The sequence below is a fragment of the Melozone crissalis genome, unplaced genomic scaffold (assembly GCF_028551555.1).
Source record: "Melozone crissalis strain CALT ecotype California unplaced genomic scaffold, PUWL_Pcris_2 ptg000018l_1, whole genome shotgun sequence".
In the NCBI taxonomy this organism is placed as follows: Eukaryota; Metazoa; Chordata; class Aves; order Passeriformes; family Passerellidae; genus Melozone; species Melozone crissalis.
Window position 1 is genome coordinate 3,581,208 of NW_026535796.1, and position 25,768 is coordinate 3,606,975.

The following is a 25,768-nucleotide window of genomic DNA, read 5'->3' on the forward strand; positions in this document are numbered from 1 at the left end:
CCAGGGAAGTTTTGCTGGGAGAAGTTGGTGCCCCTTAGCACTTTTTCGGCAGAGCCACAGCTCACTACAAGAATATTTTCCCCCAAAACCCACGGTGTGGCTGATACAAATCAGTGCTGGAGGTGCCCAAGCCCAGCTCCAGGGCCAAAACTTGCCCTTAACTTCCCTCTCAGCTGTCATCCAGCCCCTGTCTCCAAATGCCAGCCTTTGGAATCACCCCACTAACCTGCAGTGTCCCATTGATCTCCAATTTGGGGTGCCAGCATAGCTGATCATCCCCCTAGATGCATATTCAACATGTGGGATGAGGATTTTGCCTATGGATACATTCTCTGCTGGATGGAAGGAGCCTGGTCACACTGGATCCCTCTTGCACTGCAAGAAACAATTGGAAAAAAAGCCATAAAATTCAGCAAATGGTGAAAAGCATGAGCCTGGGCACGCAGGAGGTGGGCAAGGATCCTCGATATCCACATCATGCTCTGGTAGAGCCACTCCTCTGCTTGATCAAGTTTATTTTTCTTCCATAGAAACCTGCTTCAAATACACCTGGAATTCACTCATTTCCCCAAATATACTCAGAAAATGGGTACCTGGAAACCACACACAGCCTCAGGTGGGAGAAGCACTGCTCAGCACAGGAGGTGGCCACACACAGCACCAAAACCACCCTGGTGGTTTTCCCCTAGATTTAATTTTTTTCATTAAATACAAAACTTCTTCTCAGGTATAAGCTGATGTTTGTTTATCTCCTGGAAAATCCTCTCCCTGCCTCTCTGAGCATGGTGCCAGGGACCTGGAAATGCTGGATGTGCCCACCTGAACATACACACACAAATATTTCACCAGGAAAACCCTGGAAAAAATGCAGCATTCTGTGTGAATGGATGTTGGTGGCAGAGCCGCTACTTCAGGGTAACAACGAGTTAGAAAATCCAGACAATTTCTGCTGAAGTAAAAAACAAAACAAAACCAAAAAAAGGATTTGGGAAAAGTGCAAAGAGGCTGGAGGTCTGAGGGGAGTGCTGCCCCTGGAGGTCTCTGTCCCAGAGCTTGGATTCAGGAGGTCTTTACAAACACTGGCACCTCGGCCAGGCTGGCAGAGTAATTCCTGAGCGTGGTGCCACCATCAAACACTCGGGCAGTGTTGGTGTCTAGCCACAGGTGCCCCTCTCCTGGCAGGTAGATGTCCCTCCACGTTTGTCCCTTTTCTGTTATTGGAGCCACCAGGACCTGCAGGGAGAAGGAAAAGAAAGAAAAAAGAACTTCAGCAGAGGGAGGATTTGCCAGGATGTGCGAGTGGGGATGAGATGGTCATCAGGGAATCCTGGAATGGTTTGGGTGGGAAGAGACCTTAAAAACCATCCAGTCCCATCCCCTGCCATGGGCAGGGACACCTTCCCCTAGCCCAGGTTGCTCCAAGCCCCATCCAACCTGGCCTTGGACACTCCCAGGGATGGGGCAGCCACAGCTTCTGTGGGCACCCTGTGCCAGGGCCTCAGCACCATCACTGGGAATTCCTTTCCAATCCCATCTATGCCTGCCTTCTGTCAATTTAGAAGCATTAATGCAGTGCAGTGACATTCCTTTGACTGGGATTGGGATCATCCCTGTCTGCAGCTGCCCCAAGATTCCATGCAGCCTATATTTTCGAAAACCAGAACAAAAAAACCCAAACAAAAAAAAAAAGCATGTTTTTTTGCAAAACCTCCTTCCCAGTGATAGAGCCAATGTAATTCCCCCTTCAAGGAGCACTTTTCCCCCTTGTTTTATCAGAAAACCAGTTCCCAAAAGCAGTTCCCAGCATTCTGAGACTCTTTTTTCCTGCAAAATCATTTCACTTCCAAAGATGATAGAAGGTTTTGGAGCCCTAAATAAGAGTTTCATGAGGAAAGCCAAGATTTTCCAAAAAGCAAAAACCCCAAAACCCCACAAAACTCAGCTGCTTTGGCTTGGATTTAAATCTGCTCAAACCCAAGTCCTGGTTTGTACTTGGGCAGTGCTGGATTTACAGGAATAATGCAGAATTCCCACCTCATCTCCAATGAGGAACTCATCCTCTATGGTGAATGCAACAGGATCCGTGGGGCTGAGCCACCAGGCAGGACGGAAGATGGGGTACCCCAAACTCTGCCACTCCTCACTGTATTTTAGGAGCAGGGGCACAACGAAGTCCCGGTGCCTCTGGATGCACTGGCGGGTCAGATTCAGGACCTGCAGGTGGGGGACAAATCCATGAAGAGCCCAACGTCCAGGAAACAGCAATGCAGGGAGGGGAAAAAAAACCAAAAATAAATAATTAAAAATTTAAAAGTAAAATGTGTTCCCTTGGGAAGAGAAATTACTGAATTGGAATGTCCTGATCAGCTATGGTGCAAATGCGGTTGATATTGGATATTAATTGACATGGGTATAAATTGATATGGATATTAATTGGATTAATTTGATATATTGTACATAGTTGGATATTAATTGATTTGGATATAAGTCCATTGGTAATACATTTAAATCTATTGATAATGGATTTAAATCAACTGGACTTAAATGGCTTTAAATCCATTGCTCATTGTTATAAATCAGCTGGATTTAAATCTGTTGATAGCAGGTATGAAAACACATTAGATTTGGATAGATTTAAACCTGATGTTAATGAATTTAAAATCCATTTTATTTAAATTTATTTAAATACACTGAAAATAGTTGTGGATCCATTTGATTTAAATGGATTTAAATACATTGATAATAGATATGAATCTATTAGATTTAAATATATTTCAGTCCAGTTATATTGAACATGAATCCATTGGATATAAATGGATTTAAGTCTATTGATAATGAATATAAACTCATTGGATTTAAATAGATTTAAACCCATTGATAATGGATATGAGTCTATTGGATTTAAGTGAATTTAGATCCATTGCCAATGCATATAAACCCATGGATTGAAATGTATGTACATCTATTGATAACAGATAGTAATTAATTGTATTTGAATAGATTTACATCCATTAATAAAGGACCTTAATAAAATTGATTTAAATTCCACTGGTAATGCATATGAATCTATTTAATTGAATTATAATTCAATCCATTGATAACAGACACAAATCCATTGGATTTAAATCCATTGGTACTTGAATCTAAAGCCATTGATAACAGATTTATTCCCACTTCAGTGGGAAGCTGAGGACAGCAGCTGGCAGGAGATCCCTGCCAGGCCTTCCATGCTTTTTGGGGCATTGGCCATGTCAGAATCCCCGTGTGGGACACGTACCCAGGTGTCACAGCAGAGCCAGGGCGGGGTCCCAAAGGCCATCACGGGCAGGAATGTCACAATCTGCAGCCACCTCACAAACAGCTCCGGGTCCCCCGGGGTGGCTCCAGCCTCGCTCCCTCCTGCAGGAACATGGGGCTGGAGTGAGGGCCTCCCATGGCATGGAAAGGTTCTGGGGAAACCTCAGAGCTGCTTCCAGTGCCTACAGTGTCCCCATTGCTCTGAAAATCTGGCGCAGCTTCCCTAGAAATGGCACAAACCCCCCAGCACTGAGGGCTCACCCAGCCATCCACAAATTCCTGTTTCCTCCAGAGGCTTTTCCCAGCTCTTGTACCTGCTAGGTTGTTGGGACACAACCTCCTGCCCAGCTCTCTCTGTGCAGGAGGATCTGCGCTCACATCCACACAAGCACTTCTTTGGTAAGCAAACTCCCATGCTGGGATTGCTTGAGCCTCATTTTCTAAGGAAAACAAACTAAAAATAGAGGCTAAATTGAAATATTGCTCTCAACCCCTGTTTCAGGGCTGTTGTTTAGCTCAGCTCTCCATGTTTGACACTTCTGCACAGCCCCTGCACGCTCAGGGCATGTTTTAACTACCATTAACTCCATCAGCTCCAAGAAAAAAAGGGAAATGGATCCATTTGGCCCTAATTAAAGGTTGTTTCTTGCCCTTTTATAATGCTTTTATTTCAGGATTTCTGCAGCCATTTTGCTTTGGAGCAGAAATACAGACTTGGAGCAGAGCTGCTGGGGTTTTAGGAGCATCCATTCCCCAGCCAGGAGCCTGGGGATGCAGATCCTGCCTGTGCCAGGTGGGATTTAGCCCAAACCAAGCCCCCCAGGGGAGGGCTGTGGTGGAACTCTGGGAAGAGCATCCCCAGAGACCTAACTGCTGCTGGAACTGCCTGGCAATATTTACAGCATATTCTTTTGGTTTAGTTCCTCACTGTTTTCCCTGGTAACATTCACCCCAATCAAACCAGCACAACAGAAAATTGGGGAGCAAAATGCTCCAAGCCTTCCCATAGCACGCCTAAGGTGCAAATGTATCTCCCACGCCTGGTAAAAGGCTGCAAAATTCACTGCAGAGGAGCCAGAAATTGGGGAAAAAAATGGAAACCCAATCCTTACCTACTGCATCAGGGATGAAGAAGTTGTAGCCCAGCAGGCTGTAGTGCAGCACAGAGGGGATGAGCCCCTTCAGCCCAGCATGGCTCCAGTCAGAGCGCAGGGGCCTCATCTGGACAAACAGTGGGAGGTGACTGGATCTGGAGAAACAGCACAAACCCTTCAAGGTGAAATTCCATGGTCCCAGTCGGCTTTGGAGTCACTGGGGCCAGATTATAGTCCCAGAATGGTTTGGGTGGGTAGAGACATAAAAGCCCATCCAGTGCCACCCCCTGCCATGGGCAGGGATTCCTTCCACTATCCCAGGTTGCACCAAGCCCCATCCAACCTGGCCATGGACACTTCCAGGGATGGGGCAGCCACAGCTTCCCTGGGCACCCTGTGCTGGGGCCGTACCATCCTCACATCCAAAGGATCATTGACTCCAACACACTGCCCTAGCCCACTTCCTCACCCCTTCACTTCCCTGGGTGCCAAGAAACATCTGGGAATACCAAGAGGGAATTCCAAGCACCAGTTCCACCATCCCCCAGCAAGCTCCTGTGCCCATCAGCTCCAGCGAGGCCTCTCCCTGGTGCCCACCTGCTGCCAGCGCTGACGATGGTGCCATTGCCCAGCGTGGCCAGCGCCGCCGCCAGCACCTCGGTGTATCCGTCACCCTCCAGCTCAGCAGGAGCAGGGACATCCTGCTCCAGGAAGGAATTGCCCTCCACTCCCTCAAAGGCCACGTAGGTGGCCCCCAGTGCCTGCCGCAGGCGCCGGGCGCGAGCCAGGTACCAGCCCAGCGCTGCCTCGCTGGTGACGTTCAGGCGGGCGCAGAGCTGCCCCTTCCAGGTGGTCAGCAGTGGGATCTGTGGAGGGGGAGGATGGAAATCCCTGTCAGATCCATAGAATGTCCTGCTGATTCCATGGGGGATGCCATGCTGCCCCCATCCTACCCTGCACTGTCATGGTGCAGTGCATCAAGGTGTAAACTCTCAGTCAACCTCCCCAAAAATCCCTGAGCTGGTGGCAAAGGGATCATTAAAATGACCACACAAAGTGGATCTGGGGAATCTTCTCAACACTGGAAGTAGAAATTTTTAAGTTGCTTCCGTAGGAAGAGGAGGGACGCTGCCTCCCCCAGCACTGCTGTCCCAGCACAGTGGGATAGGCTGTGCCCCTTGGTAAAATAATAAGCCTGAGGGGGTTTATTCAGCTTAAATTTTGGTTTGGTGGCTGAGGGGGTTCCGTACCAAGCTGGCCCCGGGTCGGGGCTGGCGGCTGAGCCAGTATCCCGCGGCCTCACCGCCATGCAGGGAGCGCTGGAAGAGCGGGGAGGTGACACCGGCGTACGGGGACAGAGTGATGGAGAGCTCCAGAGGTTCCACCAGCGCCGGGGCCTGCCTCTTCCTGCGCCCCGAGGGCACCAGGTCCTGTGGGCGGGAAGGGCAGGAATAAGGGGTTTGTGGGAGAGGAGCCCCACGCTGCCCACTTGCCCAGAGGATGGCAGGGTGGCCGTACCGCGGCGGCGAGGACGGCGGTGCCGCGCTCCCCCAGGGCCACGACGCCCTCCTGAAGGCGATGCCGCTTCAGCCTCCTCACCAGCGACCTCAGGCCTCGCTTGATTTTGGCGGCAGAACCCTCTGGGCCGTGGTAGCGCCAGATGGGAGACCTGCAGGATGGGAAATCCCTGGTGAGGTGCTTGGGAGAGAAAGCAGGACGCTTGGAAGGGTTCCCACCATCGGGGCAAGGAGTGCTGACCCCAGGAGCGCGGTGTCCGGCGGTGTCCGAGCTGGAGCGCTGGCCGTGTGCTGGCGGGCAGCCGCCACATCGGCGCTGACACAGAGCTGGTAATGCAGGGGCTCCGCTCGCCCCGCCGGCGTCTCCAGGCAGAACTGCTGGTGGCTCTCCAGAGACAGGAGCAGGGACACGTCGGGAGCCACGGTCACCATCACTCCTTTGGGGGAAAAGTGGGAAAATGGTGTCTTGGGAAGCACCTGGCTGCTCCTGGTCCTGGGAGCCACAGGGATGAGCCGGGCAGAGCCTGACTGCTGCCAAGGCCTCCTGGGCTGATCCCACCGCAGATCCAGCCATGCCAACCATCCCCACCCTGCTCCTGCTATTCCCTTGTAGAGTCCCAAATGCCTTTCAAGGGCTGGATTTCTCCCTTTCTTGGCCTTTTTGCTCAGCATTCAGTGCAGGGCAGCTGCAGGTCAATTGGATTAACTTGGGGTAATACCTGAAGTTTGGTGTTCTGCAGAATAATCCAAATATACCCAAATAAATGACACCAGCAGCTGAACTCCTGCCTGAATCCAGCATCCCACAGTGACATCAGGGAGCCATGGAGCCACTCAAGTGGAGCTGGGGATGCAGCAACAGGCACAGATCTGGGCTTAAAAAGAAACCAGGCACACCAAGAGCACGGAATGTCCCAGGAATGACTTGGGCCACCCCATCCTCAGGCACTCAGCTTCAGTATCAGCTTTCCCACAGGGATGAGGCAATGTGGGATCCATCCCATGTGCCCTGTTGCTGCTACATCTGCAGGATATTTTATTCCCGCAGACATCTACGCTACCCTTAAACCAGCTGCTTTAGCGGTGAGGAGAGGGGCAGAGAAGCATAGGGATGAAGCTGCTGGGCCCTGGCCAGGGAAGGAGGTGGTTACCTGTGGATCCCAGGAAGAACCTCTCCAGGAGGGGCCCGAAGCCGTCGGGGTTTGCGCTGAGGTCGCCGCTCACCAAGGGCTGCACGGGGCTCTCGGCACCGTTGAGGGGCCAGCGCTGGGCACGGATGCTCGGCCCTCCATACCAGGAGACATTGGCCATGGAAAAACAATCCTGCAGCCAGGAAAGCATCATCAAAGAGCGAGGAATACTCAAAGGGGGCAGGAAAGCCAGACATGGAGCAAACTGTGCTAGTGGCAGGTGTCCCTTTTACAGCATAAAATTATGGTTTCATTTAAAAAAACAAAGGAAAAGCAAGACGTGCTTCCCAAAGCCTGCCAGTTTTTGCTGGAGGAGCACAAATAAAACCAAACTGCCATGACAATCACACTTCTGCACTCCACCACAGTTATCAAACACCTCTGAATCACAGGTAAAAAGATGCTGCAAAGGTGTAAGCAAAGAGACTCTGCAGGGGTGAGTGGGAAAGGACAACAGAGAGGGAAATTCAAGGAAGCAGCTTTAAAATGCACTGAGGGCACTTTCAGAAGCCCAGTTGAAAAATCTGTGTATTTTGGTTTGCTAGTTTGTTTGGGGTTTTTTTGGTTTGGTCAAGATTTTTTGGTTTGGTCATGTTTTTTGCGTTTGGTCAGGTTTTTTATTTGTTTGGTATTTTTCATTCAGTGGGGTTTTTTTCTGTTTTTATTTATTTTATTTTTTTTTCTCTGCTTTACTTAAAAACCACATTAAGCTCTCCAGCTGCCTTCTCAGAGTTTCTGGAGTGAATCAGCAAGTGCAGCTGTCCCCAGCTGAGCTCTCACAGAAAGCTTTTAGCCCCATCTTCAGCCCTCACCTTGATAGCACCAGTGCCCTGAAGGTGACACCTCCTCCCTCCCAAGGCACAGCTTCCCTCTTTCCTGAGGGCTGATGATAAGAATTTCCCTCAAGAGACTCAGTTTGGAGATTTGGGCACTTCTCATAGGCCTGACAGGGCCCTGGGATGGGGGACATCCCCATCCTTGACCCGCCTCCTGCCAGAAACCATCAGTTTTCACTTCAAAGCTCCTCAGACTTTCCCCTTTCTGCCAAATCGAGGGATCAGCAGGACTTAGCATCCTCGTGACTTCCCAGGCAGGATGGGCTTCCCCGAAAGCCCAGAGATCTGGGGCCTTGAAGGGGGCCTGGGGTGGCAGAGGGGGTCCAGAGATCCCCCACACAGCCCACCCCACCTTTATTCCCAATCCCAAGGCTTCGGAGCCTCCTGGAGTCCTGAGCTCGGGGGCGCAGAGAGGTTAATTCTCTCCAAGGGGTGGGGAGAGGAGATGTAAATTATTAAAGTGGAAACCCTGGAGGCTCAGAATAGCTATACCAGGTGTCAGCTGAACTCGTTACACCAGCTGGGAAAGAGGGAAAACAGTCTGTTCTGAACTCAGATTTCGCTGGATCATATTTTCCAATGGTTTGGGGGTTTTTTTAACAAGTGGGGGGAAGCCTGTTCTGTCTCACTCATCCTCTCAAATGCCTCACAGCAATGTCAGTGGAGGAGACTGAGAGTTTGTGCTCAGCAACACCTTCCACTCGCCCAGAACAGTGCCAACAGGTGATTTATGGCCGAAGGGGAACAATTCTCCCTCCCAGAGAATCCCATCCCGCTTCCCTCCCTGTTCTGAGGGCTCCCCACAGCTGGACACCCTGCTCTGACAGCGTGTCTCCTTCCCCTCCTGAGGCTCCTTCCCAGAGTCTGCTTTTATTTAACTGAGGGAGAAAGCAGGGAATGGTACCAAAAATGTTTGCAGCAGCGCACACGGATTATTCCCATCCCGCGGGAGCTGCCCATTGTGTCTGTGCTGGAAGAGACCTTCCCGAGGCTCTCGCCAGCATTGTCATCTCCACCGGGTATTTACTCTGTCTCCATATAAACACAGCTCTCCCACCCGGGGTCACCAGCGTGGCACCGCCGTAGGTTTTGGGGCTCAGCTTCACAGATGGTTTTCCCCACCCGGCACCTTCTGGATGTGGAAGACGGGGAACCACAGTGTGATCACACAACTGAGCTGGGGATGATGGTGAGGCCAGAGCGGTCCTTATTGGATCCCAAAGGGTTTGGAGCTGGATGGAGGGGTTCTCGTTACCTTCAGGGTCACGTCGGGGCGCAGCGGGGTCCAGCGGACGCTGTAGCACTCTGTTCCGGGGGCTGCCGGCGGCTCCAGGGCCAGCCGGAGCTCGGCGTCCTCCTCCCAGGAGTAGCAGAACTGGCGGCCGTCGTGCCAGCAGCGGTCCCGGGGCGGCGGGGGCTCGGTGGCCGGCACGCTGCCCACGGCGATGGCCAGCACGGGCCGGCCGGCCGGCAGCGCCCGCAGCAGCAGCGCCCCGCGGCCGCGCTCCCACAGCATCCCCGCGTCCCGGCCCCGCAGCACCCACTCCTCCGGCGGCTGCTCCACGGCCTGCCACGAGATGATGCCGATGGTCATGGCGAAGAACACGGCCACGCCGAGGCAGCCCACGGCGCCTTTCCAGGGCTCCGTCATCTCCCTGAAGGTCAAGGTCCAGGTGGACTCCGGGATTTGGCCGGTGTGGCGGGAGACGGGCATGGTGAGAGCGCAGGGATGCGGCAGCTCCGCTGCTCTCCTCTCCTGCGGCGGCACAGGAAAGAAAACCCTCTGGGATAGCTCCAAAAGATCTTCTGGGATAGCTCCAAAAGACCCTCTGGGACAGCTCCAAAAGATCCTCTGGGACAGCTCCAAAAGATCTTCTGGGATAGCTCCAAAAGACCCTCTGGGACAGCTCCAAAAGATCCTCTGGGATAGCTCCAAAAGATCCTCTGGGACAGCTCCAAAAGATCCTCTGGGACAGCTCCAAAAGACCCTCTGGGATAGCTCCAAAAGATCCTCTGGGGTAGCTCCAAATGCATGAACAAAAAAATTAATGAATGTAATGTATATATAATGAAATTTTAAAAAATAGTTTAAAAGAGGGAAAGCTGCCACTCTGTTCTGTCTGCAGTGATCCCGAGGTAAGGGGAGTCCCTTCCACAGGCTCCTCCAGAGCAAATCCCACTGCTGGGCTCGGTGACGGTGGCTCAGCCCCCAAAGGCAGGGGCTCAGCCCCTTGGCACAGCCAGCAGCACCCAGGGACACCGAGGAGGAGGAGGAGGAGGTGTCACACGTGGCCCAGAGCCCGGGAGGAGATGGGGCCATGGACAATGGGAATCGGGGCCGCGCTCCAGCCTCGGCTGCTCCGTGGGGTTTGGCATCGCTTCCCTGCTCGGTTTGGAAGCAGCAGCACACAGCCAGGGGTGCAGGAAAACATCCCAGGGTGGGTCGAGAAAGGAGGGGATGCAACATCCTCCTTCCACCTCCTCTCTCCCTTCCCTGGAAAAGCGTTTGGATGATGCACAGAGCAAAACCGCCCGTGGGCACGGTGTGGGCACTGACTGAGCCCAAGGGAACGGGCACTGCTGTCCCTCCAGGTGAGGGGTCACTGTGGGGACAGCTTCATGGCGTGGCACTGGCTTGTTCCTGCATCCCAGCCCTCATCCCACTGCCCAATGGCAGGCTGGGCATGGTGCCACCTCCCCTGGCACAGCACAGCCACCCCTACACCTCCTGTCACCCCCTTACCTAAAGGCAGGTTCGGAGATGCTGCCCAGCCCCCGAAGCGTCCTCAATGTTTTCCCCAGCGGTTTTCCCACCACAGGCAGGTTTTCCTCCTCTTTCCCAGGGCAGTTTTCCCTCCTGGCCGTGTCTCAGACCCGTGGAGCTGGAGGAACTTGATCCAGACTAACCCAGGAGCGTTACTTAAGCCAAGCTCCCTCCTTCCCTCCCTCCCTCTGTGCCTCCCGCCCGCTCCCCTGCAGCCCGCACGTAGCCGCAGGTGGCTGCATCCCCTGCAGGGATGCACATTAAAGTATTCCCTTTTCGAGGCTTTTATCTATAGGGGAATAATTTTAAAGGGGTTTTTTTGGTTGTTTTTTGGTTTTTTGTTTGGTTTTTTTTTGTTTGTTTTTTTTTGTTTTTTTTTTTTTTTGCCAGTTTGCTGAAGTGGCTCTGGTTGAGTCTTTACTCCACACCTGTGAATCCACACATGAAGCCCTGGGAGTGCTGAGCCTCCTCACTCTCCTGCTTTGCCTTTTCTTGCTGTTATTACCCAATTTTGGGGGATTTTATCCCTGTTCCTACTTCACATGAGCCACTGGACCCTCCCTTAGATTAACTCCAGGGCTGCAGCTGAGGGTGCTCCCTGCCCCCAAAACCACAGGGAAGCCACTTCCCAGGACACTTGAAATCCCCACTGGTACAAAAACTCTGGAAATCTTAGATTTCCATTGACTTTTCCATGCTCCAATCCCCATTCACAGTCATCTCACCATATCTACAGGTGATCAGGGAATACCTGGATTTTCCAAGTGATATTACAACCTGTTGGCTGCCAAGATATAAAAAACTTGGCATTTAAAAGTGTTTCCCCATCCTGCATCCAGACAAAACCCCAGCAATCCCAAGGCCAAAGCCCTGCTCACCCCAGACTTCAGGAGAGTCTCAGGACAGCCAAATCCACCAGGAAAATTCTCATCTGTGGCCCAAATAATCCCCTGGATGGGGCCTTTCCTCTCCAGGATTAATTTTTCTTTGCAGGTGAGGCAATATCCAGTGCTAGATGGAGGGAAAAGTGGTGGATTGCATCAGGACAAGAAGGGACTCCAGAGCAGGTGAGGGGGTGTATCCAGGATAAGGAGAAAGGATGAAAAAGGCTCAGATATGAGCCAGGAGACCATGATGTTCATCTCAAACAGGCTGGGGATCCCCTGGGAACGGAGTCAGGAGAGGTTATGGCAAAGCTGTAGGTGATGGACTCATGGGACGCCAAAGCTACATAAAATAAAGGGAAAAATTGAAACAAAAATAAGGAATGAGGAGTGTTCCTTCCACCAGGGGTGTTAGAGGCACTTGAGGGGCCCAACACTCCCTGTGACCTGGAAAGGGGGAGCAAGCGGAAGTGAATAAACCCTGTGGTGACTCAGAGCTGCTCATCCACAGCATCACCGGAGGCGATGGAATTACTTGGGAAGCTATACAGATCCATGTGTCCCAGGGAGAGCTCAGTTTGGCTGCAAAACCTGCAGAAACAGGGCAGAGGAGGGGAGAAAAGGGATCTTTGGGATGGTCTGGAATCCCTGTACAATGTGCAATGCTCCCAAAGGTTCAATGCTCTGTCCAAGGGAAAGGGACTCGGCAGCAGCACCCAAAAGCTGCCCAAGGACTGGCAATTCCCTGTTTCCCACCACAACATGGGCTGGGAGGGGGGCGGCTGATGAGGTTGTTTGGCTGCAGCAGCTGAAGGCAAAGCTCTGTCACATGGCACAAGATTAAATCACACCCATGGAATGGCAGAGGGGCCCCCAAGGTGGGATTAGGGAAACCCGGGATGGCGCGGGTGCAGTGGGATCAGCGGGGACAGGGGGCCGTGCCTGGGAGGGACAGCAGGAAATGAGGGTGGTCTGAAATGCCTTTTTTCTTAAAAAGCAGCTCAAATCCCAGTGAAAAATCCTGCTGGAGCTTTTCACAACCCAATATTTGGCCAAGTTTGGGCCCCCCCAACACTGCACATGGCCTGGGGGTTTGCGCCAAATCTGCTCCCAGCCTCCCAGAACTCCTGGGTTTTTTGGGAGGAGGAATGGATCTCTGAGTTTTCCTGCCCATCACAAATCTCAGCATGAACTGGCTCCCACGAGCAGAGTGAAACCTCCCTTCATCTTCCTCCCATTGCCAACAAAAACCACTTAGCCTTCACTGGCCACAGGGAAAAAAAAATATTTCGGGGTGGCTCCCTGGATTCCACAAGGGTGTCCTGCCCCTCTGCTTCAGAAGAGTTTTAGTTTAAACATTTTTAAATCTCCTCCTATGCAGAATGGAGCATCTTTTCCCTCTTCATGACTTTTCAGGGTTGAAAAGACCTTGAGGTCGCTTTTTTATACCCAATGGGGCTTTCCAGGCTGCAGGGCTGCTGAGGGACCTTGATGTGGTGGCAGGTGTCCCTTCCCATGGCAGGGACTTGGAACTGGATGGGCTTTAAGGCCCTTCCAACCCAAACCATTCCAGGACTGAGGGGTTTGCCAAGGCTCCAGGTTTGCTGGACTGTGTGGGGTATGGACAATGGGTGGACAATGCCCAGGGAAGGGATGGAGTGGGAGGCTGAGAACACATTTAACTCACCAGCATCCATAACCAGAGTCTGAGAACCTGAACTTTTTGGTGAAACACCCAGAAAACAGGGACTAAGGGTTATTCCCACTGGGATTTAGGATCCCTGTCCCCTAAGAGAGGCTTCCATCACTGCCTACCCTGTGGATCACATTCCTTTCCAGAGTTCTGTCATCACCTTTTGGGCTGGCTGGAAAAAGGGAGAGCACAGAGAGCCACAGGGATTTTCCTCTTTTGTGGGGTTGCAATGGGAAGGCACAGCCCTTTCCATCAATATTTTCCTACAGCCTTTAAGCACCAGCAATTACAGCCACAGCTTCCCAGCCAGACCCTCCTGTGGTTTCTGGTTTGGGATTTCTTAAATATTATTATTTCAAAAAAATACAGGAAAGGTGTGTGGGTTGGCCAAGAGCAAATGAGAACTGGTGGGAGCAGCAAAGTGCCTCCTCCATTCTGCCATCTCTCCTCCATTTTTTCCAGTGGGGAGCAGCCTCACCCCAAAACTCTCCCTGTGGGATGGATCCCACAGTCCCGCAAAAGCTTGCACCAAACTTTCAGTTTTATCAATTTATCCACGATACCTCTAAGCTGGGAGACACAGTGATGAAGCAGAGTGGATTCCCTGAAGCTGGCAGCATGGATGGACATGGATTTCCCACCTTCCTAACCTCCCAGAGCTTATCCAAAAGGAAAAGATACCTTCAGAATCCATCCTGGGAATAAACCAGCCAATGTGCCATGGTGGGTGTTCTCTTTGGATTTTCCTTCCCCTTGCAGTTCCCAGCCTTGCCTTTCAGGGCCAGCAAAAGCCTTTGGCTGTGCTGGAATTCTCTGTGCCTTAGAGAGCTTTGGGCTCCTTATTGGAGCTGAGCTCTCTTTTAAAAGAAAAAAAAAAAAAAAAAAAAAAAAAGCAAAAAGAGTGATTTGGTTCCTAAATTCCCAAAATCTCAGCCCAGATTTCCTCCTGGAAAGCAATTTCAGATTTCCATGAACTCCACAGCTGTTTATAAAGGAAAAAAGGAGCAGCAGGACTTGCACTGATAACGTGGCCTTATAAACAGCATCAACCCTTGGAACCACTGTCCCTTCCCATCCCAGCTGTGTGCCCTGAACCAGGAATGCCTGGATTTGGGAGCTCCTTGAGTCCATCCACAGCCCATTTGGGTTTTCAGGAGGGTCTCATGTCAAGCAGCAGATTTTGGGCTGGGGAACAGCCTGGAGCACCTGAGATAATCCATGGATGGATAATTTTCCAGCTGGAAAGTCGCCAGCTCCAGCTGCCAGTTTTGGGATGGAAACAGCCCCTGGGTGCTCCTTGGCCCCCTTGTCCCTTCAGGCAAAGCCTGATATTTTGGGGATACCAAACCCAAGTTCCTAATGCACAATATTCTGTAAAATTTCTAATCTGGGCAGAGAGGAGCCCCCTGTGCTGAGGAAAACCCCCTTCATGGGCACTCACCTCCAAACCCAGCCCAGGTACCTTAAATCCAGGGAACTGAAGCACCCAGCCAGCCTCAGTGCTCCTGCTCCGCGCTGAAATCCCTCAGAGTGGGTGATTTGGGATCTCTGGAGGCAGCACCTGCTTGGAAAGGGCTGTTGGCAATTCCACTGTCCCCACTGTCCCAGGAGCAGGGCTGTGGTGAGGCCAGATCCGTGTGCTGCTCCTCCAGGAGAGCCTGCAGAAAGCCCCAAACCTCTATTCTTTAAATTAAAACAAGGCACAGCTGATGACAAAAGCTGTGGCTGTGAGGAGAGAGCAGCTGCACCCCACAACCTCAGCCCAGGATTTTGGTTTTCCAGGAAACCCCTTGGCAGAGGGGACAAAGGGGGACAATGGGGAGGCTTGGCGTGCCAGGGAGCTGCTGGGGGTGAGCACAGTGAGGGAGCTCTTGGAAAGGACCTTCCTGCTCCATCTGCCTCTCCCCAGCTTCCCAGAAATCTGGCGAGCAGATTTGCAGCCTGCCTGCTGCCAGATTCAATCCTGGCCCTGGAGATGCTGTTTGGATAATGATGAGACCAAAATTCTTCAGCTCCTCTCCGTGGAGCTGAGCCAGAGCAGGCTGGAAAGGTGCAGGGCAGCCCTCAGGACACTCACCTGTCCCCAGAGAGGTGGCACTTCCAGCCACACACAGGAACACCCACCCAGGGGATCAGCATGGGACACCAGGGGCTCCAAGGCCAACCAAAGCCCAGCCCTCACTCCCAGCTCCCATTCCCAAATCCCCCCAAAGTGTTGTTTTAGGGACACTGCCCTGATGGGCAGGGAGGAGGCTGCAGGTCCCACATCCCCACAGAACCAGGGGTGCCTCCAAGGAGGCTCTGAGCACCTCCTTTCCAGGGATCTGGCTTGGACTCACCTGCCCAGGGCTCTGAAACGCCAGGCTCTGCTCCAAGTAAGGCTTAGACCTTCCTCTTCTTCCTCATCCTCTTCTTTTTCTTCTTGCTTTTGTTCTTCCTCCTCCTCCTTCTCCCCTGCCCAGCCCCTGCAGACCTCTCACCAGAGGGATTTAGGATTCTTGCCCCCCAGAATCCCCCCGACAAAAACCTCTCCCCACCCCAATGAATGCTGCATCCTCAAGACCTTCCTTTATAAGGGAGAGGAAACTGCCCCTGGAGAGCCATTAGAGGCTTGCAGTAATTAGCAATTACCAGTCCTGAAGAGCTGCCCCTGCCTCTCCTAACGAGGTTTGGTGCTAATTATAGCAGGCAGAGCCAGGAGCCCTGGTGAGGGGCCGTGGCAGCGACCACACGGAGCCTTCTGGATTCCTTGGGATGTATAAAAGGGCTGGGGTTACTCCAGGACAGCGATCCCCTCCACTGCCAGGAGCTCTGGGGATGCTGTTCCAGGGCTGGCCTGGCTTCCTGCTCATCAGCTGCTCCTGTCTCATCCATCACTTGCAGTAATTCCTGCTGAATATTGCGGGATTCCGCCGTGCCCGGCTCCAGCCAGCAGCTAAATCCATCCCCCTTGGAGCAGCCTTGGGGATATTTGGGAACTGAGCAACGTGGAATGAGAGCACCCAAATCCTTCATTTGTCAGGCTCAAGTGTGTGTTCAGTGTCCCAGTGGAGTTTAATCCCTCCTGAGCTCTTCTCTGCCCATCCCAGCACTTCCCAAAGGGGCTCTTCTCCAGCCAGGGCAGCAACTCCCACCCCAGCTACTGGAAAACAAACCCCTAATGCAGCTCTCAGTGTTCAACTCCTTTGGGAATGCCATAAACCCCCTAAAAATAAGCAAACACCCCCTCCTTGTCCAGCCCCCTGAGGCATTTTAGCCCCATTTGGGCTCTACCCATACACAGAGCCCTGAGCGAATTTTCATTCACTAAATTCAATTTAATTCAATAAAACCGGGATTTTAGTCAAGGTGCTGAGAAGGAGCAGCCCCAAATTGCTTTCCCAGCCCAGCTCTTTAATTGGGCTAATTTCCCCCACCAACAGGAGAATGTGGGTGTATGAAGAGAACTGGAATAGAATGAATCCTTGAAACCCCTTGGATAGACACAAGCAGCAGCAGGAAGCACCTCTGGGAGCTGTAGGAGGGTAAAGGGTGCCTGGGTGGGCTCTGGAGCAGTCTGGGGAGCTGGGGTAAGTGGCTTGCCAGGCTGTGATCCTGCAGGGAATCCTTTTAGGGGTGGAGGGAACCAGGAGGGCACATGGTGCTGGGGCTCAGGGGGAGGATAACAGGGATGCCCAGCCCTAATTTAAGGGTGATGCCACACCATGCACTCCTTTCCTTAAGCTCCCTGAAATAACCTATCCTGGGAGTGCCACAGGCGGTTGGGAACTCGGCTTTTATTGTCACAGGACACAGCAGCAGACAATGGGGTGGGTCACAACAGAGGGGACAGGGGAGTCACACCACAGGGCCCAGCACACCCACCCCGAGCAGCCACACAGCCCCAACACCCAGAGGGAGGGGAGGAACACGAGCCACGAGCCTGGCTCCTTCCCACACCTTTCCTGCCCCATCCCTGTGCAAAACAGGGTGGTGGTTTTCACTCTGGGAACAGGGCAGCTGAGGAGCAGACAGAGGGAGACCTGCAAGCAGCTTCTGGAATTGGCTCCGTTGTGTCCATGCTGCTGAGCACAGCCTGGATGGGCTGGAAGGGCTGGAGGATCCAGGGGTTTTACTCACCAGCCTGAAGCAGGGAAGCAGGCTCCATCCCCAGGGAATGGCTGCTGCCAGGCTGGGAGCCAGCACGGCCCTCGGGGTCACCCAGCATGGTGGGTGCTGGATTTGGGGTGCAGATACCCCCAGTCAGCTCAGGGAAGGGGGAAAGCCCCCCCAGACGTGCCTGTGCTGGTTCTGAGCCCCACCAAAACACGGCTGAGCCTCCCTCCAAGGGCTGTCCCAACACCACCGAGTCACCCCGGCCATGCCAGAGGGGGAGGAGGGAACAAAGGGATCAGATGGATGAGGAACACCTTCCCTGCTGGCACAAAGCCCCCTGTTAGAAGAACCCAGAGGCTTTTGTAGCCCGGTGCCACCCTCTGCAGTCCTGCCCTTGCCCTGCAGAGCCGGCACAGCCCCAGCAGCCGCCCCCATCCCGGGCTGAGCCGAGCCGGCGCTCACTCGGGAATGTAGTCCCTGAAGGAGTTAAAGCTGAGGCTCCTGCCCGCCGAGTTCAGGCTGGAGCTGGCCTGCATTTTGGGGATCTTCTCCATGAGCTTGGACACTGTCCTCCTCTTGAAGGAGCCCGGGGAGAAGTGGCCCTGCCTGAGCAGCTCCTGGTAGAGGCTGCTGAACACCGCCACCGGCTCCTCGTAGCTGTCCCGCGTGGAGATCTCGTAGAAGGGAATCTTGAGGGCTTTGGAGAGGTTCTCCCCGTCCTCGGTGGACACCATCCTGTCGAACTGCAGGTCCTTCTTGTTGCCCACGATGACCACGGGGGGCTGCTCGGCGCCGCCGCCGCCGCGCTTGGGGCTGGCGTGCAGGTGGTTGATGAGGAAGCAGAGGCGCATCACCTCGTCGAAGCTGCAGCGGTCGGTCACCGAGTACACCACGGCAAAGCCATCGCCCCACTTGATCTTCTCCTCGATCTGCAGCGAGTCCTCCTCCTGCCGGGGCACACACGGGCTCCCTCAGCACCGCTGGAACGCCGGCGCTGATGGATGCAACCCCGGGGCGCCGTCCCCATGGAGACTGAGAAGGAGCAGCCCCAGATTTGCTTTCCCAGCCCAGGTCTTTAGTGGGGCTCATTCCCCCTCCCTCCCACAGGAGAATGTGGGTGTAAGAAGAGAAATGGAATATCATTCCCTTGAAGGGAAACCCCTTGGATAGATAAAAGCAGCACCAGGAAACACCTCTGGAGCTGTGGGAGGGGAAAGGGACAGCAGCACCGGCAGCCCAGGGCAGGGATGGGGTGGCTTAGGCAGTGTGGCAGGTGGGGACAGCCATCAGCCCTGTCCTGGCATGGAGATTGGGGGAATCAGTGCTCCCTTGAGGTGCCAGGATGCTCCACTGGCACAGCAAGCACAGCTATGCCCTGCATGGGAATGGGGGAATATTTACCTGAAGGGAATGGGAATGGAGGAATATATTACTCTGTAATATATTAATAATATATTACACTGTAATATAACTGAGGTTAGACATAAATTCACCAAAACACCCTTTTCCTGAGGTGACCAGCATGACATTCCAGACAGCAGGAATTAGGCCAGTGGGAGAGCAGGGGCTGCCTTCCCTGGCAGGCTGCTCTGCTCCGTGTTGCTCTCCCAGCTGAGCTCACCTGTCCGGCTGTGTCGAGGATCTCGAAGTGCACCATCTCCCCATCGATGACAGCCACGTGCCTGTAGATCATTTCTGGGCAGGACACACAGGGAAGGTGTGTGAGAGAGCCCCCAGGTGGCTTTGGTCACCTGGGTGGGTGGCCGAGGGGGCAGCAGAGACCAAAGTGTGGGAGCAACAGGGGAGGGAGAGGGGCTCCACAGGAGAGAGGGAGGAGGGGATATTTCTGGGACATTCCAGCAGGGACGTGGCTTCAGTGCTGAAAAAACAACCCAAATGCAAGAAAAAAACCCCCTAAATCCTAGAATTCAGGAGAGCACAGGCTCCAGGGGCTTAGATGCCTCCTGTCATTTAAAAGCCACCTCTCAGCAGATTGGGAAGGAATTCAAGGAACTGAGCAGGAAATGCTGGTTTGATGGTTGGACTCTCAGAGGTCTTTGCAAACCTAAATGATTCTGTGATCCTATGATGCCACATGATTCCACGACGCCATGACTGAGCCTGCTGCACTTCCCTGTGCAATCCAAAGGCTCATCCCAATAGATTCTGCCTAAATAAGACCAGAAAGGGAAAAAGGCATGCAGGACCCAGGGAGGTGTCAGGATGTCTATGGGCTGCCCGTCTGGTTGAGGAGGAAGGAGAGGGAATATGGTGAATTTGGGGTCAGAGTTGGCTCTGCCATGGTGACAGCCCCAAGGAAAAGGAGTTTTCCTACCTAGGGTTGGGTCATAGTCTCCAATGAATCTCCTGGTGATGAATCGTACGGTCAGCGCTGCAAAAAAACACAACAAACCCTGTTGGAGTTGTCAGTCCTCTGAACTCATCTTTCCTCCTTGCAAGGGCAAAGGAGCAGCAGGAGCAGCCACAGCTCAAGCAATTAAACCCCCTCATCTGATTACACATCTCCCTGCACCAGAGCCCATCAAGGCAAAGCCCAAATTGCTGGCAAAACTCCCCCTGGCGCCTTTGGCCCTAACATTTTTTCCTTTCCAAGGAAGCTGCTTTGGAAACGCAGTGCTGATGCCTGGGTAGGGAATTTCTGGACAAAGGCATGGTTGGGAGAGTGAAGAGAGTGCAGGAGTGGAGAGAGAAGTGGTGCTTGAGCCCTTCGAGGTGTTAATGATGATAATGGAGACGGGAGTGAAAGGTGCTGGAGAGGCTGAGAGCTGGCTTGGAAAGGCAACAGGAGTGGAAAGTGAAATTAGTGGAACAGGGGAAAAAACAGGGTGGGGGGAAAATCCCCAAAAGAGCGAGGCAGGAGCACAGAGCCAGGAGGGAGAGGAGGAAGGGAAAACCGAGCAGGAGTGTGACAGGAGGATAAACCTCACCAGAGTCAGGATGTGGTGAAAACCCCTCCAGAAACAAAAGGGGAAATGAAAAGTCAACATCAAGCTGGAGCAATACTGGAGCAAGACTTGGAGCTCTGCAACCCCGGGTCAGTTTGTCCCACCTGCCCACTAGCAGATGTTGCTGGTGTCCTGCCCTCACAGACCCACACCAAGCCCATCAGGATCTGTGTGCTTACCCCAGGAATGTGGCTTAAATAACCACAGAAAGGGAAAGAGGGACGCAGGAACTTCTCCTGCCTCTCACACCTGCTTGGCTCCTCTTTGGGGGCATCACCATCCTCTCACCCCCCCAGTCTGTCTCTGGGTTTGAAACCTGCACAGCAGGGAAGGGATTTGAAGAAAAAAGCAGGTAATTTAGCCAAACTGCTCTGAGGAGATAACCAGGCATCCTGCAGGAGGCACCTACAGGCACCTTCAAAGAGGCATCGGAGTTATCGGGGGGAGCGGGACGAGGCAGGCTCGGTCTCTAGAAAGCACCTGATTGTGTGTCATATGTCAGGCAGCCACCCAAAGCTGGAGCACATGGTGTGGGATGAGAAGAGGAGCCAATTAGATTGATTAAAAATTGGCTGGAGGACAGGAACACGAGGGGAGCTGCCAGTGGGGGAAGCGGCCGCAGGCGGAGCGGCCGTGGCCACCCAGCCTTATAAGGAGCTTTTTCTCCCCATCCTGATCATCAGTCACCTCGGGAAGGGCCTTCCTTGGAGCTGAAAGGGTTACTTGTGCCTTAAATGTGGGGTGGGGGCTCTCGGGGTGATTTACCTGCCACGGAGTCAGGCTGGCACCGTGGGATAGCACCAGGCGTGTGCCCACGTGCTGCCCTGTTTGTGCTGCTGCGGAACGGCCCCAGCACCAATCCATCTTCACTCCACGTGCTGCAGGCAGAGCTCTGCTCTGGATTATGGCAGAGTTTACGCTGGGCAGCAGCAGCAGAGGAGAGCACAAGCCCCAGCTGGGCTGGATTTCCAGCCCCCGCTGCTGATTCACACAGCCCAGGTGCTTAAACCACACGGCTGCACCCAAACCCACCCCTGCTCGGAGGGTCTGGGACCTTGGGTCTCCAGATCCTGAAGGCTTCCAAACTGCTCCAAAAAAACCCAAACTCCTGCTGAGAATCAAGGGTTATCCTTCCCTTTTGCAGCTGCTCACATGGGATTTGCCCTTTGGTTGTTCCCACCCCTCAACTCTCCCAACCTGGCTCTGTATCCCGTGGTCATCCTGGGGATGAGTGGGGCTCTGCCAGGATGGGAGCTTGGCAGCTCGGGGATGAAATCCACCTTCAGCCTGCCCTGCTTCACACCCTGCCCAGGAGAGATGCCACCCCCACCCTGGGGACACAGCTCCCATGTCCTCCCCACAGGAGCTGAAGCAATGATGCTGCTGCCCTTGGCTCCTTCCTTGCCTCTCCCACACTCCATCCATCACCTGGGATGTCACCTGCCAGCAGGGCAGGGACAGCAGGACAGGTGTCCTCATCCCCAGCGCAGGGGCTGGCGGGCAGCAGGACCCAGCAGCTGGGGCACAGCCCCCGGGGAAGGTGACACAATGTCCCCTGGCAGGGGAGGACGGTGTGGAACAGCGCCCAGGGGACACAGATGGGGAGGGACACACTCAGGGAGCTGTGTGCCTGCCATTCCCAGGGGCTGCTCCCTGTTCCTGGCATGCTCCAGCTCTCCTCTGCATGAGGCACAGACCAATTGCCCCCCTGTGCCCTCACTCCATGGCCTGTGTCACTGTCCCCGGTCACAGACCCTGCTGCAAGGCGCACATGCCAACCCTAACTGGAGGAACTTTTAAAGACCCTCAGCACAATCCCACCCTAAGGAGGAGGCACAAAACCCCCACAGCTGCCCGCAGGAGGGGCCCAAAGCTGCCAGGAATCTGCTGTGTGCGGGTGGGATGGCCAGCAGCAGGGACACACACGTGTTTGGGGTGGGGGCGAGCCAAGGGCTTCGTACGCCCCATAAACCCATCTGCTCCATCGGGGCCAAACACCTCCAGGGACTCTCCCAGGCTCTGGGTACCCCAGAGCTGAGCCCCATCCCGTGCTCCAGCCTTGCTCAGGGAGAGCTGGGAGCTGCTGCCTTCAGTTTAATCAGGGAACGAGGACTTTTCCTTAATGCCGGTTGCTGTCCATGGAAACACAATTCCAGCGGCTCCAACAGCCCAGCACATGTGCCACAGCCACCGTGCCTTCCCTTTTCCAGAAGGGCAGGACTTTCCCTGTCCTCAAGGGCACGGCAGCATACCAGGCTTTGCATGGATCATGGATCACTGCAATGTAGATCCACATCTTTCCCTGCCTCTGACCCCAGTCCTGCACTCCAAGTGCTCCAAGTGCACTTTTGCCCCCTTTGAGCGCTCACAGCTCGGGATGGAAGAGCAGGAAGCAGGGAAGGATGATCCCCAGGAAGGAAGGGGGTGAAGGAGGGAGCTGAGGTGCTCCCAGCATAGCATCCCAAACCCCCAGCTCAGCAGGCACAGATGGAGAGCGCTGAACACGGCACAGGGAAAACAGCCCGGTGCTGCGGAGGAGGCTCCGCACAGCTGCTGCGGGCGCTGGGAATGAGCAGCCAGCTCCTCACACCCGGGAAAACCCAATCCAGGCTTTTAGCAAAGTTCTCCCGGTCAGTGATGGACATCCCGGGTCCCCACGCAGCCCGGGGACCCCTCGGGCAAGGGAAACGGTGCAAAGTGTCCATGTGGGAAACTCGAGGGGAAGGAAACTCAGTGCCCTTAAACCCCATGGCTGGGGGGGCACCGGGACAATGTCCCTTGTCCTGGCTTTCTATGGGACATGGGAAGGTTGGTCCCACTGGCCGGGAGGGAGAATACCGGGGGGATGCCAGAGGGGTGCCAGGGCATAGCAGAGGGATGCAGAGAGGCGCTGGGGGATGCCAGGCGGATGCGGGGGATACCGAGGGGATTCCGGGGAGCCCCGTCCTACCTGTCTTGCCCACGGCGCTCTGTCCCAGCACGACGAGGCGCAGGGTGCGGGCCGGGCTGAGGCTCACGGAGCGGCGCAGGGGCCGCGGGAAGCTCATCCCGGAGCCGGGCCGGGGCTGGCCCGGGATCCGCCGCTCCCCGCTCCGCCGGGCGCTGCTCCGGCAGCTCCGCCCCGGGGGCCGGGCTGGGCTCAGCCCCGGGCGGGCCCGCTGATGCCCTTCTCCTCCTCCTCCTCCTCCTCCCTGGCCAGCAGAGGCGGTCGTCATCCCGTCCCGGAGGCGGTTCAGGAGTTGTGCCTCAGTTTCCCCGCACGCGTCAGCGCTACCCGGCCAGGGAAAGGTGCTCCCCGCAAAGAGGCAAAGGCACGGCTGGACGGGGCTCGGAGCCACCTGGGCTGTGGAAGGTGTCCCTGCACATGGCAGGGGGCGGCACTGGATGGGCTGTGAGGTCCCTTCCATCCCAAACCTTCCTGGCATTCCCTGGGTCTGTAAGAGTGAGGAAAGAGGGAAGTGGTGCAACACCTCCCCAGCCAGAGCAGCACAGGCAGAGTGCTGCCTGCCCCAAACCACTGCCTGAAATCATAATTGTCCCCTTGTTTGTGCACCAGACAAGACAGTAAGGACAAGAGGAGCTGACTTAGCCCTGGCCATCCTCCCTGTCCCATGAGCAGGGTGAGGAGTGAATCCTGGCTCAGCACAAACCAGCCACTAAATCCCCATGGATATCCAAGAGCAAGGACTCCATACCAGGTCTGGAACTGAACTTTGTGTGTTTTGGGGCAGCAGCAGCACCAGGCTGTTAAGCAGCAGCGTGAGGGGGTACCCAGGTGAGCAGGGAATGTGTAACAGCTCAGAGCAGTACCTGGAGCTGGCATGGACGTGCCTTGGGCATCCTGGGAACAAGGGACAAGCCTGGCAACACCTTTAGAGCATCTTGACTCTCTCCATCAGAGCCCAGAACGCTTCTGATCCATGGGATGCAGATCCCAGGTGACACCAGTGCTGCAAAAAAAGGAGCTGGGAGAAAGGACCTGGCCAAGGGTGTAGAGCCTTCAAACACCCACATCAGGGACTCAGCCCCTTTTCCGAAGGCTGCAGCCATTTCTCTGGCACAGGGATCTCTCAGCCTGGCCATCTGGGGTGACTTGGCACAGCCCACTCGCTGCTTGAGGGAACATGAACCCACCTGGTATTTATAGCCCCTATCAGGTGTCCAAAGGGAACGTCCTGGTGCCCACGGGGACAGCAGCACTCAACCAGTCACAGGGTTATCGGGATCACAGCTGCTGCCAGCGGGATCAGGGCTGGAGGGAGGCCCCTGGATAACTCAGGGATTGTGGTGGAGAACCAGCAGACCTCTCCCAGAAACTCATCTTGCCATCACGTGTGTCTTCCTTGTGCATCAGCCCCTGGAAACAGCCCTGCTCCGGCTTCTCCAAAGGCAAAAATCAGGCTCATGGCTACATCTGGGGCCCAGAAAACAACAGCAAGGCAATAAACAGATTTTGGGACAAAAGCTGATTCCCAGCTGGGGAACGGGGGGTGTCAAGAAAAAGAAATCTCCTTTACATTCCTTTCCTATTTTTAGCCCCATTTCCTACGGAAATGAGATGTCTGCAATCAAGTCCTCTTCTTGCCTGATCCTCTCTAAGACCAGTTTTAATGCATTGCCTGATTCCAGGCAAACGAGGGAGAAGCCACAGAGAAAACCCCTTTCCCTGTGAGCTGTGTGACAACAAATGGGCAAATTTCATGGAAAAATCGACCCTTGCACTTTGGAAGGCAGGAACTGGCTGGGGGAGTGCAGAGAGTAAAAATTCCTGCTGCTCCAGGTTCCTGCTGTGCTCACCTCAGGGGCAGCACAGCCCTGACAGCTGGGCAGTCACACTTGCCTTCATTCCAAGTGTGTTAACAGCATATGGATTCTTGGGGATGAGGGAACAAAGGGACAAGAAGGGTGGAGTTAAAATGGGAGCACAGCTGCACTCGTGCCACAGACTTATAATGTCACCTTGGGAAAAGCAGCTCCCTTCCCACCACCTCCACGACCACTATGACCTTCCAATCCAAGACCAGCTGCTCCAGAAAAACATATCCCTGGATTCTTTAGGAAAAGGGTCAGTGTGAGTCCTGGAGCTGGGGAATTTGTGTCCCTGACAGCACAGCTGGGAGAAGCTCCCTGCTCCTCAGGCATGGCGTGGTGGAAACCACATGTGTGTTCCCACAGGAGCACTCAGCACCGCGTCCCACATTTGCCAGGGAACATTTGGCAGTGGGAACAGGATTTTATCACTGGTGATTGCTGCATGATCCACCTCTGGCACTCTGCAGCACAGCCAGGTGGGAAAGGTGCGGGAGATATTGAGTGCTGCTGAAATATTTGTGGTCAGGCTCCTCCATGCTTACCAGTCCTTCAAGACACAAGGAGTCTGCTCTGGGAACCGAGCCAGAGGCTCCTGTGAATCACAGCCCTGCAAACAGAGA

General features: G+C 54.2%; 2 protein-coding genes across 2 annotated transcripts; both read right to left on the reverse strand.

The window, feature by feature from the left end:
- Window positions 1-1,059: 1,059 nt before the first annotated feature.
- On the reverse strand, window positions 1,060-9,648 carry LOC128936292 (SITS-binding protein-like). The gene is made up of 10 exons (XM_054275120.1): window positions 9,190-9,648; window positions 7,060-7,231; window positions 6,150-6,345; window positions 5,910-6,060; window positions 5,642-5,821; window positions 4,989-5,257; window positions 4,410-4,546; window positions 3,278-3,399; window positions 2,035-2,214; window positions 1,060-1,233 (listed from the first exon to the last, which is right to left on the reverse strand). Exons 1-10 carry the CDS (start codon window positions 9,646-9,648, stop codon window positions 1,060-1,062), a joined length of 2,040 nt encoding a protein of 679 aa, XP_054131095.1.
- Window positions 9,649-16,986: 7,338 nt separating this feature from the next.
- Window positions 16,987-23,428, reverse strand: LOC128936316 (ras-related and estrogen-regulated growth inhibitor-like). Its single transcript, XM_054275158.1, has 4 exons — window positions 23,287-23,428; window positions 19,706-19,762; window positions 18,992-19,065; window positions 16,987-18,317 (listed from the first exon to the last, which is right to left on the reverse strand). Exons 1-4 carry the CDS (start codon window positions 23,381-23,383, stop codon window positions 17,829-17,831), a joined length of 717 nt encoding a protein of 238 aa, XP_054131133.1. The 5' UTR covers window positions 23,384-23,428; the 3' UTR covers window positions 16,987-17,828.
- Between the last annotated feature and the right edge of the window lie 2,340 nt (window positions 23,429-25,768).

What these genes read in the sequence shown, in the direction of transcription:
- LOC128936292 (XM_054275120.1), bottom strand. Translation starts at nt 9,648, where the DNA reads ATGCCCGTCTCCCGCCACACCGGCCAAATCCCGGAGTCCACCTGGACC. An exon ending in GTTCTTCCTGGGATCCACAG is followed by an intron (nt 6,346 to 7,059) that starts GTAACCACCTCC and finishes TTTCCCCCAAAG; the next exon opens with GAGTGATGGTGACCGTGGCT. An exon ending in CCCGACCCGGGGCCAGCTTG is followed by an intron (nt 5,258 to 5,641) that starts GTACGGAACCCC and finishes CCCCCTCCACAG; the next exon opens with ATCCCACTGCTGACCACCTG.
- LOC128936316 (XM_054275158.1), bottom strand. Translation starts at nt 23,383, where the DNA reads ATGAGCTTCCCGCGGCCCCTGCGCCGCTCCGTGAGCCTCAGCCCGGCC. An exon ending in GAGCGCCGTGGGCAAGACAG is followed by an intron (nt 19,763 to 23,286) that starts GTAGGACGGGGC and finishes GTTTTTTTGCAG; the next exon opens with CGCTGACCGTACGATTCATC. An exon ending in AGACTATGACCCAACCCTAG is followed by an intron (nt 19,066 to 19,705) that starts GTAGGAAAACTC and finishes TGTCCTGCCCAG; the next exon opens with AAATGATCTACAGGCACGTG.